Genomic DNA, 15,491 nt, shown 5'->3' with positions numbered 1-15,491 from the left:
TGATTGCACAATATAAGTTGTTTTGTTTCATCATACCTTTGGACATTTATGCAGCTTGCTTGAGTTTTGTTTTTTTCAGATACACTGCTGTATCTGTTTGTGCTCTTCCACAGGCCCTAACGTAGGCCTGGTTGGCCTTACAGAAGGGCCTCTTTAGGGACACAAGAGAGGTATATGATAAATTTGATACCCTGAAACTTTTTAATATCCTTTCGGACTAAGAGAGACAAACAAGAACAGGGAAGCGAAAGCCACCGTGACTGTGTTGTGGTGGCATGGCAGCAGAGCACGGCGAGCTTCTGGCTGAGATGGCCACGGTTGGGCGTCTGAGTGCCACCGAACGCCTGAAGCACGCCCAGAAGAGGCGCACTCAGCAGCTGAAGGGATGGGCGCAGATGGAGAAGGATTCGGCACGGGGGTCAAGGGCCAAAGCGGATAAGAAGAAGGCGCGCAAGACCAAAGTTACATTCCCCAAGTCCATTACACTGCTAGATGCAACTGCACGCAACGACCTGGAGGAGGGTAGGTAGAAACACACACACACTCACCGATACAAGCCATTTAGAGAGCCTTCAATGTTGTGGACTGAAGAGCTTTAACGCTACAATTTGTTAAATTAGAAGTTAATAGAAGGTTAAAAAGTGATATCAAACTATTCTATACCAGACTAATCCCCGACCACCCTGCCCCATACTAATCAAAATCCTATAACCTGTGAAAGCAGTCCAAATCTTAAAGTCAGGGGAAACTATGCATTAGGCTAATTTGTGTTGTGTTGTGATGCTGTTGGCCTTTCCTGATATGAACCACCTGTCAGCCAATGGCATGTTGCTCCGTAAAATGCGATTTAAAGGAAGTGAATCCTGCATCATTTGAATTGTAATAGGAGAGGCATTTGGTTTTCAATGGCATTATTGTCAGCCGCAGGGTCAAGGCTTATTATAGTAGCAGAGCTCCTAAGGTCATTGTTAACACACAAGCACGCACACCGTATCATTTCGTTTCAGAGATGTGTGTAAAAAGGTGATATAAAGTTTATGTGGAAAGGACTCTGCCCAGGTGGTTAGTTATAATGTTCTGTGTGTGTGTGCTTGTGTGTGTGTGTTTGTGTGTCTAGTGAGGGAGCTTCTCAACAATGGTGTCAGCCCAGATCTGGTCAACGAGGATGGACTGACGGCCCTGCATCAGGTACACACACACACACACACACACACACACACACACACACACACACACACACACACACACACACACACACACACACACACACACACACACACACACACACACACACACACACACACACACGCACGAGTTCTGTCACCAATGCAGTGACAAGGACAAGATCCCTCACTGGCCTCCCACCTGCAGACACAGCCAATTGTTGTCCACTCATGTGCCCCACCTAACTATTCCTTTATATTCATCTAGCACCTCACTGTTTACTGCAAACACACCTCTGCCAGCATTTAGGGATTAACGTGCATGCCTGTAAAACATACGCAGGAACCCACTCCCACAGCAGCACACACACACACACACACACACACACACACACACACACACACACACACACACACACACACACACACACACACACACACACACACACACACACACACACACACACAGCTTGCAATAGATGGGATGAGGTTACCTACACAGTTTTTACACGCACACTATGTGACCTTAACGAGGCAGGTCGCCTTCTGAGCAGTGACTGTGTTGATGTTGTGTGTGGTCACAGCTCTGAGCTCACTAAGTACTGTTGGCCTTTATTTTGTCTGAACCGTAACTTATCTTTAGTTCCTACGGTCATTGTTTTGAAGCGTGAGGGCAGCTTGCTTTTTGGCTTACGTTTCTTTCCTGAACATTTACAGTCTGATTGAGAAGAAACCTTCGTAACAAGATTCCTGTGTTTTTTGTTTTTTTTGCCGAGACCTTGAAACACACAAATCGAAAGCAACACAGAAAACTTTACAATTCAGATGGACACTTTTTTTCTTCCTACCTGTTTTTTGCTTATGAATTCACACATACAAATGCTACTATGAATTCATGAGAGGGGTATTTGTGAGCACAGAGAACTCTTTATAAAAGCAGTTGACCCTAATATTCCCCTTGGAAAACTTGGTGTTTACACAGCAGAGGCTGGGCCATGCATGCAAATTCTTATATTACTCAAGCCAGCGTAATAATTGCCATAAATGTTTATGCATAGATTAATCTATTTCTCTTTAATGCTTGTTTGCCTATAGTACACGTTTTCTGTCATCGTCCATGCTTGTTTTGTACCGTCATATATACATTGTCCCTCTCTTCTCAGTGCTGCATTGATGATTTTGTGGAGGTAGTCCAGTGCCTGCTGGATGCTGGTGCCTGTGTGAATGCCTGTGACAGTGAGCTGTGGACACCGCTGCACGCTGCTGCCACCTGTGGACACACTGGATTAGTGCAGCTCCTGATTCTGTCGTGAGTTTTCCCATGAATTTCATTCGCACTTCCCTTTAAACCATACAATGTTTTTCTGCTTTCATGACATTAAAGATATCATAGAATTCAATAAGCTGATATATTGTTGAGCTTTGTCTCAACTGTGTTAGGATAAATGTTGAATTGTAAAATCTTAATTCTGCTTGAATGGAGAATGTATATTTTTTTCCTGGATCAAACTGACTGAGAGCCTTCTTGGCAAGAGACTACTTTACATAAACAATGCAAATATTGCTGCAGCCTGACTCATGACACACTTTGCAAGTTTATGAATATTCCTGAGTGGTTGAGTACATCAGGGTGTGTCACAGTTTGGCACGATAATTGAATTGTCTTTGCATATGTGTGTGTGTGTGTGTGTGTGTGTGTGTGTGTGTGTGTGTGTGTGTGTGTGTGTGTGTGTGTGTGCGTTTATGTTTGTTTGTTTGTTTGTGTGTGTATGTTTGCACTTGTGTGTTTGTGTGTGTGTGCATTCATGCTTCTAGTGGGGCTGACCTGCTGGCTGTCAATGCGGATGGCAACATGCCCTATGACCTCTGTGAAGACGAGGCCACCCTTGAGCTGCTGGAGATGGTTATGGCTGAACAGGGTCAGTAATATGAGTCACTTCCAGCCTGTTATTTATTTATTGTTTATTTAACACAGACAATGCATATTAAATATATTGTACCAGATAAAGCTTAAAGCTAATTTTCATCTGTAGTCCCTGGGCGAAGGCAACAAGCGCAGGTTACAGAGATAAAAGACCAGTTGTATCAAAACCGCACACTTTTTAAAAAGCAGACGAAAACAAAATAACAACCACTGCAATACAAACAACAGAAAAACAATACTAAATTCCTAGTAGGGAGCTCACTCTCAGCAATACCAATACCAATACCAATACCATTAACAACAGACAGCTTACAGTGCAATTGAATCCATCTGAAATCAGATGCCACATATTAATGACCAGGCTAAAACAAATGTGTGTGACAGCTATACACTCTCTGTACAGTCTGTTAGTGTCTGATGCTACTACGGTAGGTGTCATCTGTTCTGTCCCTGTGTGTTTGTGTGTGTAGGGATAACCCAGGATCGTATAGATGAATGTCGAGGGGCTAAAGAGACGACCATGCTGGCTGACATTCGGGCTCTGTTTGAGAGCGAAGCAGACTTGAACGCACAGGATGCTAATGGAGCAACACTGGTGAGACTGAGGGACACATACCTTGTACTTTAATGTATACTGTAAATAAATTATTAATTAGGATGTGACAGAGATTTTAACCATATTTTTAACCAACCAAAATCAAAAAGCCAGTAATTTATGGTCTGGTCAAAGTCTGGAAAATTGAAATGAATGATTGGTTGTGTTATTCAAGATCTTTAACAGGGAAAACACCAACATAGCTTTAAGAAATTGCTTCCATTTATCTAAGCTGTGTGTTTAGCTTCCTAGAAGTCTGAAATTGAATCTTGAATTTGAATTACCCCCCCTTAAATTTAAAGTTAGTGTAATTAGTCAGCAGCGGAGTGCTACTTGTTATTTCTTAATTACTTGGAATGTCTCCAAAAAAGATCTAAATCAGGAGTATAAATGAAGTTCAAATTTGAGTATAAAATGCAGCAATATCTTTTCTATCAAAAACTTCAATCCAGTTTTCTAGCTTTTTCTGAATGCATTTGGACATTGTCATTTACATGAGGTGTATTTCTGCCAAAGGAAACTACACTTAGTAAGACCCTAAAATGTTGAAGTGCCTCCCACAAGGTCAACACTTAAATGACCAATGTTGAACGTCTCTCCCAGCTCCATATAGCGTCTGCTAACGGCTATGTGTCAGTGGGGGAACTGCTGCTGGAGCACAGCGCTCTGGTGGAGGTAAAGGACTCTGATGGCTGGACGCCACTACATGCCGCCTCCTGCTGGGGACAAGTAGGTGCTGCATACAAACCAAAAGATAAGAACCTTCCACTTTTCTTAAATCACCTATTAATGGGGTTGTTTGTAATTGCTCCATAGATCCAAATGGTGGAACTGTTGGTGGCCCATGGAGCCAGTTTAGACACAAAGTCGGTCCTGGAGGAGACGCCTCTGGGTAAGACCAGAAATACTTTTTTTTCCCTGTATTGCCCGATGGCAAAATGATGTTAATGACAGTACCTTTCACCTTTTAATAATGTAAGGCTAATCAGCTCTCTAAAGTGAAGCCTGTGTTAAAATAGGAACTAATTATCATGACCCATTTCCTAAATGTCTCTCATTTATAGCTTTCTTGTCAGCACCTTTCCTATAATACCTTCCAGTGTCTAACCTTTGCCGCTACTGACTTTTCAGACGTGTGTATGGATGAAGAGGTCAGAGCCAAAATGATGGACCTGAAGCACAAACACGATGCCATCATGAAGAGCCAGGACCGGCAGAAGAGCACACTGCAAAGACGAGCCTCTAGCACCGGCAGCAGAGGGTGAGAGGGGACATCAGGCCAGAGAGCCCGAGGGAGCCAGAGGGTGAAACATGATAAAGTCAGAGCAGTTTAGCTTCACTGTTCCCCTCTCTCTCATGTTTGTCTATACAGTAAGGTGGTCCGTCGCGTCAGTGTTAACGAGCGCTCCAGTCTGTACCGACGGGAGCACCACAAAGAGGCCATGGTGTGGCAGGAGCGCGGCCGACAGCCAGAGCCACAGGACGACGATGAGGACAGACAAACGGACAATGAGCTGAACCAGCATGCAACCATGGTGAGCGAGTTCAGTGTGTGGACTTTTAAGAATCTTATCTTTATGTATCTTGTTATTACTGTTTTTTTGTCACATTTTCTAAGAGTTGAAGCTGATAACATTGCTATGTGTTCTTAAATGTTCTCTTGCGTTTCAGGTTGCTGGTGGTGGAGCCCCATCACGTTTAGAGGAACCTGAGGCTGCAGACAGGAAAATTTTGTCCAGTGTGGGTAATGGAGGGACCTCTGTTTCTCTGGCCTCCTCCTTACCTGGAGAGCTGTGGAGCGGTGGGGGTCTCATGGACCGCAGCGCCTCCTACCAGCTCAGCCCTGCATCTGGAGCCGGGTTAGGGTCTACAGCAGGAGAGGGGGCAGACAGTATGACTCGGGAGAAATCGCACCAGACACTGGCTGACCTGAAACGCCAGCGGGCAGCTGCCAAGCTCAATAAGTACCCAGCACCTCCCCCACCACTGCCTCCTCCCTTAGAGGAGGAGCCTGCTGGTGCAGCGGGAGAGGTGGCAAATGCTCAGGCCCAGCCGGAGCCCCAAATGACCCCCAGTGCAGAGGAGGCAGCCTCCCCGAGCCAGGTTTACTTTACCCCAGCCAGCGGAGACCCTCCTCTGCTGAAACTCAGAGCCCCCGAAGAGGACCAGTCTAACAATAAGGAGCCCTGCTGTGGACTCATGTAGACAGTCTGACACACACACACACACACACACACACACACACACACACACACACACACACACACACACACACACACACACACACACAGACACAGACTCACTCACACACACATTCTGACCACAGAGTAGAGAAGCTAAGCATTTTACACTCCAAAGTGGCAAAAACGTTTCACAACAGACATGCTTGAAATGAATCATTGAAGACAGTAAGTTAAGGCCACATGCCAATGAGGGTTTGATCTGAACTGCATTTCAGTGAACTGAAGAGGAATCTTTGTGCTTATTTGTCATTTAATTATCTTCTTTTTCAATACAATACACACTAAAGGTCCTAGCATTCCCTGTTGTTCCCTCCTTATGTAGGGACAGTCCGGTTAGATGTTAGGTGTCCATTTGTGAACCAGAGGAGAACTACAGATTCCAGTTTTGCAATCACAAGCAAATATTTACTTTGTTCGATCTTTGTTCATTACTTAACTTATCTCTTACTACACTGCTCAACTACTGTAGATTGACATTTCATTGAAAAACCTTAGAATCATGTAAAAGTTGAATTAACCGCAAAAAGATGAATTTGAATAGCAGGTCATGGATGATTGATTGATTTAAATTAAGAATGAGATCAAAGTCTGTCTTCTTTATTGAGTGCTATAAGGGTATGTGAAACATTTACATAAAGCTTCTTTTTTTAAGTTACTTTTTAGTGCACAGAAAATCCTACATTTCAACATTTGTAATGGTGCAATTTGTAACCGTTTGTCACAAGAAGCTGTGAGCTCATCTATGTATATTTAAATCAGTGAAAATGTTTCTCTGCCCCTCATTATCATTTCTAGATTTCAATTTTTTGTCAGTATTTCTATTTTTCTACTCTTTGAATGGAATCACATTATTTATTCTATCTGATACTGAATATGGCTGGTGGTGTACAGTGTACATTTTTTTTTTAAAGATAGTAGTGTGAAGGCAAATTATTTATCAAAGAGATGGTATATCGGTTTTTTTTTGTCAAACCAATTAAACTTGTCATATGATTTATTTGTCAAAGGTTGGTACCTTCTTTAGGTGGCAGATTTGATATAAATTCGCAACGCTTGCACAGAGTCCCACATGTAAATTTTGCGAGCGTTGGGATAAAATGATGTATCATCCTCCAACTTGATGTGCTGTCGGTGCACTCTAATGTCTGTACCGCAATCCAGTTTTGTTAGTGATTTTTACTGAGCCCTGTTTAAAAAAAAACCAACATAAAAGACAATGTTTTCTCAAATATTTTCTGTATTTCTCTTTTATTCAAGTGACTTTCTTCAATGGATCTGAGCATTACGTCTCTGGGTATTGTTTAAAGGGACGGAATCAGATGAAGATGTTTGTTTGCTTTAAGTTTTTGGGGCTTTTATACTTTGGTCAGGTTCAAAATATGGCCTCATGAGACAATCCACTGGCCTTTATTCCCGGACGGTCTTGTTTAAGTTGAGACGTTGAGGATGTCTCCCACTTGTGGTGAGCTGTTGCACATCAGCACACTTCTCCCCCAGAGCCTTTTCTCTTCCTCTTACATCATGTGGTTTCTCACTTTCAGCACTTCTTGAATGTCACAGTCTGTTCTTATCCACCTGCCAAGGCAGCACATGATACACACACACACACACACACACACACACACACACACACACACACACACACACACACACACACACACACACACACACACACACACGTACTTTCGTACACATAAATTATAAAAATATTCCATGTAGATTAAAACTGTTTCAGGTTATTGTAATGGTTCAAGCTGCTCCCTTATTTCAGCTCTATTGTTAGCGACTCACACATTTATGCACACACAGACATTAACATTGTACAGGACATGTTGTATGTGGCCTTGGTGACCGCTGCACATGGGGTGCGTTAAAAATGGAACCTGCTTATGTTCAGACATGTTTTGAATGTGAGCTAAGGCTACTGAGCGACTAAGAGAGGGCTGTTTTAAAGTATTTTTTTATACTTTTTGATCTGTTGTAAAAAATGAGGTAACGGTGAAATGGAAGAGACTGTCACCTGATGCTGCCAAAAATATGCACGGCATGACACGAGTTCCTCGGGGCATCACATGCTTGTATTAGAACTGTTATGAATTCAGATATCAAATGTCTTTCCCCAACTCCCTTTCCAAGACACCTGGGTGTTTCTCTTTCTCACACTTTGTCCTTCTCACATCACAACAGCTAATTATGTGGCTCGCTCTCTTTCAAAGGAAGAGTTTTGCATAACAGCGTCTATTGAAATCCTGCCCTCATTCTCAACTCTAACTTCTTCTAGTAACGTGAGTCCCTTTGCTGTTTCCAGGCCGCTACTCTTTAGCTGCCCCACAACTTCATTCAAAACCTGTTTCTCAGTCTTGTTTTAAAGTCCCTCTGGGTGTGAGCTACAGTTAAGTCTAATTTTGTCAAGAGGGTCTTTTCCAGAAATCTCCTTGTTCTTCAAGCAGGTCACATGATAGATTAAAGGATTCCTGACAGAATGTTGCCCCATGATTCCTTGCGACACCAAGGCAAACCCCCTAGCAGTGTTGTAAGATACTCTCTTATATCACAGAGCTCTACATGTAAAACCCCTCAGTGGTCATGTTTATTCAAATTAGCCACTGTATAATGTCTCCCTCCAAGTGGTAAAAAAAACAATATGGGGGCTTAGATTTTGAATGCAGCAGTCTTTTTATATTGTTGTATTGGTTTTGGCTTTTATAACAGCTAATAATGTACTTCTCAATACTGAAAAACATTTTAGTCACAATCCATAATGAATAACCTTTTTCCACCTATTTTGCAGTCTTTTTACTTTACTCAAGTCTCTTATTCATAAAAGTAAACTCTTACACTTTCAGATAAATACAAAAAACAATATGGGGGCTTAGATTTTGAATGCAGCAGTCTTTTTATATTGTTGTATTGGTTTTGGCTTTTATAACAGCTAATAATGTACTTCTCAATACTGAAAAACATTTTAGTCACAATCCATAATGAATAACCTTTTTCCACCTATTTTGCAGTCTTTTTACTTTACTCAAGTCTCTTATTCATAAAAGTAAACTCTTACACTTTCAGATAAATACAAAAAACAATATGGGGGCTTAGATTTTGAATGCAGCAGTCTTTTTATATTGTTGTATTGGTTTTGGCTTTTATAACAGCTAATAATGTACTTCTCAATACTGAAAAACATTTTAGTCACAATCCATAATGAATAACCTTTTTCCACCTATTTTGCAGTCTTTTTACTTTACTCAAGTCTCTTATTCATAAAAGTAAACTCTTACACTTTCAGATAAATACAAAAAACAATATGGGGGCTTAGATTTTGAATGCAGCAGTCTTTTTATATTGTTGTATTGGTTTTGGCTTTTATAACAGCTAATAATGTACTTCTCAATACTGAAAAACATTTTAGTCACAATCCATAATGAATAACCTTTTTCCACCTATTTTGCAGTCTTTTTACTTTACTCAAGTCTCTTATTCATAAAAGTAAACTCTTACACTTTCAGATAAATACAAAAAACAATATGGGGGCTTAGATTTTGAATGCAGCAGTCTTTTTATATTGTTGTATTGGTTTTGGCTTTTATAACAGCTAATAATGTACTTCTCAATACTGAAAAACATTTTAGTCACAATCCATAATGAATAACCTTTTTCCACCTATTTTGCAGTCTTTTTACTTTACTCAAGTCTCTTATTCATAAAAGTAAACTCTTACACTTTCAGATAAATACAAAAAACAATATGGGGGCTTAGATTTTGAATGCAGCAGTCTTTTTATATTGTTGTATTGGTTTTGGCTTTTATAACAGCTAATAATGTACTTCTCAAAACTGAAAAACATTTTAGTCACAATCCATAATGAATAACCTTTTTCCACCTATTTTGCAGTCTTTTTACTTTACTCAAGTCTCTTATTCATAAAAGTAAACTCTTACACTTTCAGATAAATACAAAAAACAATATGGGGGCTTAGATTTTGAATGCAGCAGTCTTTTTATATTGTTGTATTGGTTTTGGCTTTTATAACAGCTAATAATGTACTTCTCAATACTGAAAAACATTTTAGTCACAATCCATAATGAATAACCTTTTTCCACCTATTTTGCAGTGACTCCTTTACTCAAGTCTCTTATTCATAAAAGTAAACTCTTACACTTTCAGATAAATACAAAAAACAATATGGGGGCTTAGATTTTGAATGCAGCAGTCTTTTTATATTGTTGTATTGGTTTTGGCTTTTATAACAGCTAATAATGTACTTCTCAAAACTGAAAAACATTTTAGTCACAATCCATAATGAATAACCTTTTTCCACCTATTTTGCAGTCTTTTTACTTTACTCAAGTCTCTTATTCATAAAAGTAAACTCTTACACTTTCAGATAAATACAAAAAACAATATGGGGGCTTAGATTTTGAATGCAGCAGTCTTTTTATATTGTTGTATTGGTTTTGGCTTTTATAACAGCTAATAATGTACTTCTCAATACTGAAAAACATTTTAGTCACAATCCATAATGAATAACCTTTTTCCACCTATTTTGCAGTCTTTTTACTTTACTCAAGTCTCTTATTCATAAAAGTAAACTCTTACACTTTCAGATAAATACAAAAAACAATATGGGGGCTTAGATTTTGAATGCAGCAGTCTTTTTATATTGTTGTATTGGTTTTATAACAGCTAATAATGTACTTCTCAATATTCCAATACAGAACTGAAAAACATTTTAGTCACAATCCATAATGAATAACCTTTTTCCACCTATTTTGCAGTCTTTTTACTTTACTCAAGTCTCTTATTCATAAAAGTAAACTCTTACACTTTCAGATAAATACAAAACGTGTCTGTCCCAATGCGAGTCGATGTTTTTCTTTCCCGACAGCACGTAAAGGCATCATTTTGCACGTTTCTATATAGAGGCAGACATCCAGCCAACCAGGAGCCGAGTCGAGCGAAGGCGTGTCGGCCGGGAGAGAGTATGAACACCGAGGAGCTCAGCTGTCAGTCCAACCTCTGGAGGAGTCGGAGTGAGAGTAAATACCCCAGCAAAAAACAAAAACAACACAGACTTGCTCCACAACTGGTAACCCCTTCATTTGCTCATGTAAAGTCACAGTTGTCCTTTCTGTAATGTCTAAATCTTTTTTTTTTTTTTCTGCTGTTTTTATATTTTAGGTTCCAGTGAGTGTGTGTGACATAACAGACATGTCACAACAGGCGGTGAACGGGGTCTCGGCCGAGGGAAAGGTGCTCACGTTGGACAGCATGAACCCCAACGTGAAGAGGGTCGAGTACGCGGTGCGGGGTGCTATAGTGCAGAGAGCTCTGCAGATAGAGAAGGAGCTGAAAGAGGTAAAAAAGAAAGAAAAAAGAGCCAAGTTCTGGGCTGTAGTATGTGTAACGGGAGTTAAGTTTGATAATGCACAAAGGAAAAATGACAATGTTACTGTGGCACTAAGTAGGGAGTTGTTGGAAGTTATGGAAAGTTTTATTTTTTTATTTAAGTCACATGAAATCACTTCATACACAAAGTTGATGCTTCAATTTACATAACATGTTTGGGTTATTGTTTTCATTCACAAGGCTAAAGGTAGTAAGTCTGTCCCAGACTGAATTTGAGATATCAAGTTCTGTGTGTGTGTGTGTGTGTGTGTGTGTGTGTGTGTGTGTGTGTGTGTGTGTGTGTGTGTGTGTGTGTGTGTGTGTGTGTCCTTCTGTTTCCTCAAGATATGGTGAGAAATGAATGAGATGGTACAGTTAGCTCTGGTCAATAACACTTGACATGGACATATTTTGCTGATTGGCTGCAGGACATAGACAGTAGGTTGACTTTTAAAAGCCTCTTAAACTTTTAAAAGCACTTAAACTCATATCACATTTTGCTGTGGTAATATTGATCCGCCATGCTTTCTTAAGGAAGGTCACACACGTTGAGCAGGGAGCCTTTTTAAAAGTCTGTAATGCAACCCCTCTCCCTGCAGTTATGTATGTTCACTTCACAAGACGGGTAATGATCTGGATGGGAGCGGTTCAGAACTGTTCTAGCCTGAGGTGATGTGTATATGGTGGAAGGTTATGTAAGACGAGAGAGTACATTCTCTATCCTCTTTTGTCTCTCTGTGTCAGCCCTCCTCCCTCCTCCCTCCTCCCTCCTCCTCACTTGGGAGAGAGTTCATTGGACGGAGCTGTAACTGTAAGGCCCAGCAGCGTCACAGGCCTTTCTCTGCAAGGAGGTTCCATTAACAAACAGCCCCAGTTCAACTGAAAGAGCTCCAGTTCTTGGTAATCCACAGGTTTTTCTTCCTCTTATGAAAGGAAAACCAAAAACAACTATAAGCATTTGCTACAGGTTTATTGTAGAGAGGTCAAATCCAGAGACCGGTGGAGAGATAGCAAATGTAGACAGGTACATTAGTTTAGACAAACCTGCTTTATACATTCATTATACTCGCAGCAATGCAAATGTGAGTCAAAACCACTCTGATATGTGAAAACCAGAAGTTTACAGAGGGGTCAGGAGGGTTCACATTACTGCAGTTTTCTTTGAGTGTGCTTCCTGTTAGATCTGTCAATGGAAAACTTTTACTGATGGCTCAGCAGATCTTTTGCAAGTGTGTGTCTGTGCATCCATGCACCGGTGTGTGGAAGACCCTTACAAAATCCTTACCCAGACATCTGGCATGTTAGTGCCTGCACTGCAATTTGCTTTTTCAGGCATGGATCTGAGCTGCTGGCAAGTCTGCATTGTCAGTGACAATTTAGAGCAAGAGATCAGAGAAAGAACAGAGGTTTTATTCAGAGTTTTTGACTTTGTTAAATCACAGAAACTGTCTCTGTTTTTTATTATCCATTTCTATATTCCCTGTGTATGGTTACTTACATCTCAATTGACATCTGATAGAGCTAGACTTATTACAGTTCCAATTGTTCTAGCATGACTGAACCCTGTTAGAGGGACTTCGCTTTCACATTATATCATAAGTAAAACGTGTATTCAGGTCAGGCTCTATTCAGCCGGTTGACCTAGAGGGTTTCTTGGCCTGGTTTGCTGGACTAATCAGTGCCTGGTGCTGAGTGAGCAGGAGAACGCAGCGCTGAGCTGAACCAACTGGCTCCTCTCTTTCCCAGAGAACAGCAGCCTCTTTGTTGCTCCAGAACGAGGCAGGGACGAGGACTAATAGAGAAACGTGCTGCATCCACTTCTTTAGATTTCGAACAAACTGGTATTTGATTTCACCCTTACGCAAATAATCTCGTAGGCCCTGCTCCTATAGTCATGCAAGGTCACAGATATGATAATATTGACTCTGTCAAAATGAAAGTTATCCCTTTGCCCTTTGAGGCCTTTTTCCTGGTAGTATAAGTAAAATGTGCTGAATCATGACAATGACCAATTAAAGAGCATAACTTTTAAACATGTGTTTTTTTTAGAATCATATTACATTGTAGTTTGCTGTCCCAACCTCTCCGGAGCGGTACTGAGGGCAAGATTAGTGATAGTTGTCTGGTCTGAGTAGTAATAAAGTGTATTATAGTCAACTTCTATTTGAGAAAGGGGAAATGTTATGCAGAAGGTATGAGCCTACATTTAGGTTTCTGTTTAGGAGCAGTTCGAAAGAAGATGAAACAAGTTCAGAACAATCCAGCACACATGTGTCGATGAAGCTAATGATATAGAGACTCAGCATTGCACAACAACAAACATCTGGTGCCTGCCTCACCCTGATTTGATATTCCACATTTTGTGTGAATTTGTGCTGCTCTGACCTGACTCGAAAACGGGTTTGTAAAAAAACTAATATTCTTTGCAGTTTCAATACGTGAACTGGACATGAAATGCCATATTTGGATGTGTTTGCTTGAGACAGGCATTGCACTCCCTCTGTGCTCTTCAGCAAGAGAAGCAGGCAGCTACAGCTGTTTAATAACTCACGCTTTTTTCTTCTTTGAGTACAATTTTATGACCATATGATAATATGTGCAATGGGATTGTGTTATAAATTCACACTAAGTCAAATATAAGTTTCTTTGGACATTTTCAGCTTTGTTTGACATCATATTTCCACTGTATTTCACATAAGCATACAGTAAAATGCAATGATTAGTAGTTTAGTGATGTCATTTTGAATGCACAAATCATAGAACAAATTTTTTATTTAAACCTCTTTGCTCAGCCCTGGTATGAAGTAGCAGGAGACATCTTTTTTTAATTTACCTCATCTGATAAACAGCAATAGCTGCAGCATGTGGTGAACAGCAAACAGACTCACAGGCAACAACATGCAGTCTGCAGGTCTAATTAGCTCAAAGAGATGAAGGACTGTCTGATTCAATGAGGATGAATGGTGACTTGATGGAAGGAGCAAATGGTTCAGATGAGGAGAGAAATGTAATGAAAAAGACTCAAACTTGTGACACAATTGGATTATGCCAGAAATTCTTGACTAAATCCACCGACCCAAAACAAGGGGTTTGTGTCTCCATCAGACACAAACGCCCAGCCCAGCGCTTTCTGCTCCAAAAGCCAAACCAGACTCTGTGCCAGGGTATTTGCAAAACAAAATGTGTGTGTGAATGTGTGTGAGCGATGAATATAGTTGTCTCTGGTTTGATTTCCATCCTGTGCCATCAGGTGGTAACTTAGATCACAGGCTGAGTTCACAGCCTGTGATGGACAATTTGAAGCTCTACAAATGCAAAATGCTCCTTATTGTGAACAAGAAACCAAAACCCAGCACTCTCAAATAAAGGGTCTTCCTTTTTTATTATGGAAATGTACACATTTCAGCTAGAAGTCAACTTCCACGTAATTAAAACTAGCGGAAATGGCAATATATTAAAAAAAAAAAAAAAAAAAAATCATACATAATAATCACATAGTACAATCCATTTATGAATGAAACGCCTCCCCTAATGAAGGACAGACACAGTGGATTTTATACACCTCTAAGTTGCGCCCCCACACTTCAATTTTTTCTAAGAGATTAACAAATTTCTTGCTCAAGCTTTAAAATGTCTACTGATATAAAAACATATTTCATGTTGAACCAAGACCAAGTACAACCTTTCTTTTAATAAATTCCAAAAACTCTCAAATCATGCATTGAAGCGGTCCCATGGCGCCCTACAGTTGCGTATAACAAGTCTCTATGTATGTATATCACAAATTCTAGGTGTAAACAAAATTTCTTCTGCTATGGACATTGTGAGCCTCTACACAAATGTTCCTCACAAACAAGGTTTAGGAGCAGCTACCCACTTATTAAATTTGAGCAAGAATCAGGCTCCCAATACTGCTGAGTCAGTATGGATGATTAATGTTCCCCAAATTATGCTAATATAAATATATATATATATAATATATATATATATAACTATAACTATAGAAAAAAGAAATAAATAGAAATACACTTTAGTAGCTATAATCCTCCGGGTTCAAAGAATGGTCATCAATACAGTCAACTCTTGTGTGCTAAAAGAACCCGTAGCACTGACGATGCATTTGAGGAACATGCTACGGATGTGTTATAGTTTCAGAGCGAGGCTATAATGAACGTGCTGTT

General features: G+C 40.2%; 2 protein-coding genes across 2 annotated transcripts in view; both read left to right on the top strand.

Moving 5' to 3' along the window:
• Positions 1-22: 22 nt before the first annotated feature.
• ppp1r16a (protein phosphatase 1, regulatory subunit 16A) lies at positions 23-7,132 on the top strand. Its single transcript, XM_054623109.1, has 10 exons — positions 23-522; positions 1,118-1,188; positions 2,327-2,472; positions 2,979-3,082; positions 3,558-3,682; positions 4,286-4,411; positions 4,499-4,574; positions 4,814-4,943; positions 5,055-5,217; positions 5,354-7,132. Exons 1-10 carry the CDS (start codon positions 276-278, stop codon positions 5,885-5,887), a joined length of 1,722 nt encoding a protein of 573 aa, XP_054479084.1. The 5' UTR covers positions 23-275; the 3' UTR covers positions 5,888-7,132.
• A 3,750-nt stretch (positions 7,133-10,882) lies between these two features.
• Positions 10,883-15,491, top strand: part of si:ch211-217a12.1 (alanine aminotransferase 2-like) — an 11,280-nt gene continuing 6,671 nt past the window's right edge. Inside the window, exons 1-2 of the mRNA XM_054622586.1 lie at positions 10,883-11,011; positions 11,104-11,280. Of these exons, the coding sequence (XP_054478561.1) occupies positions 10,907-11,011; positions 11,104-11,280 (282 nt within the window). The 5' untranslated portion in view covers positions 10,883-10,906. The remainder of the gene's footprint in view (positions 11,012-11,103; positions 11,281-15,491) is intronic.

Source organism: Anoplopoma fimbria, chromosome 21, assembly GCF_027596085.1.
Source record: "Anoplopoma fimbria isolate UVic2021 breed Golden Eagle Sablefish chromosome 21, Afim_UVic_2022, whole genome shotgun sequence".
NCBI lineage: Eukaryota > Metazoa > Chordata > Actinopteri > Perciformes > Anoplopomatidae > Anoplopoma > Anoplopoma fimbria.
This window is presented reverse-complemented; position numbering and strand designations above follow the sequence as displayed.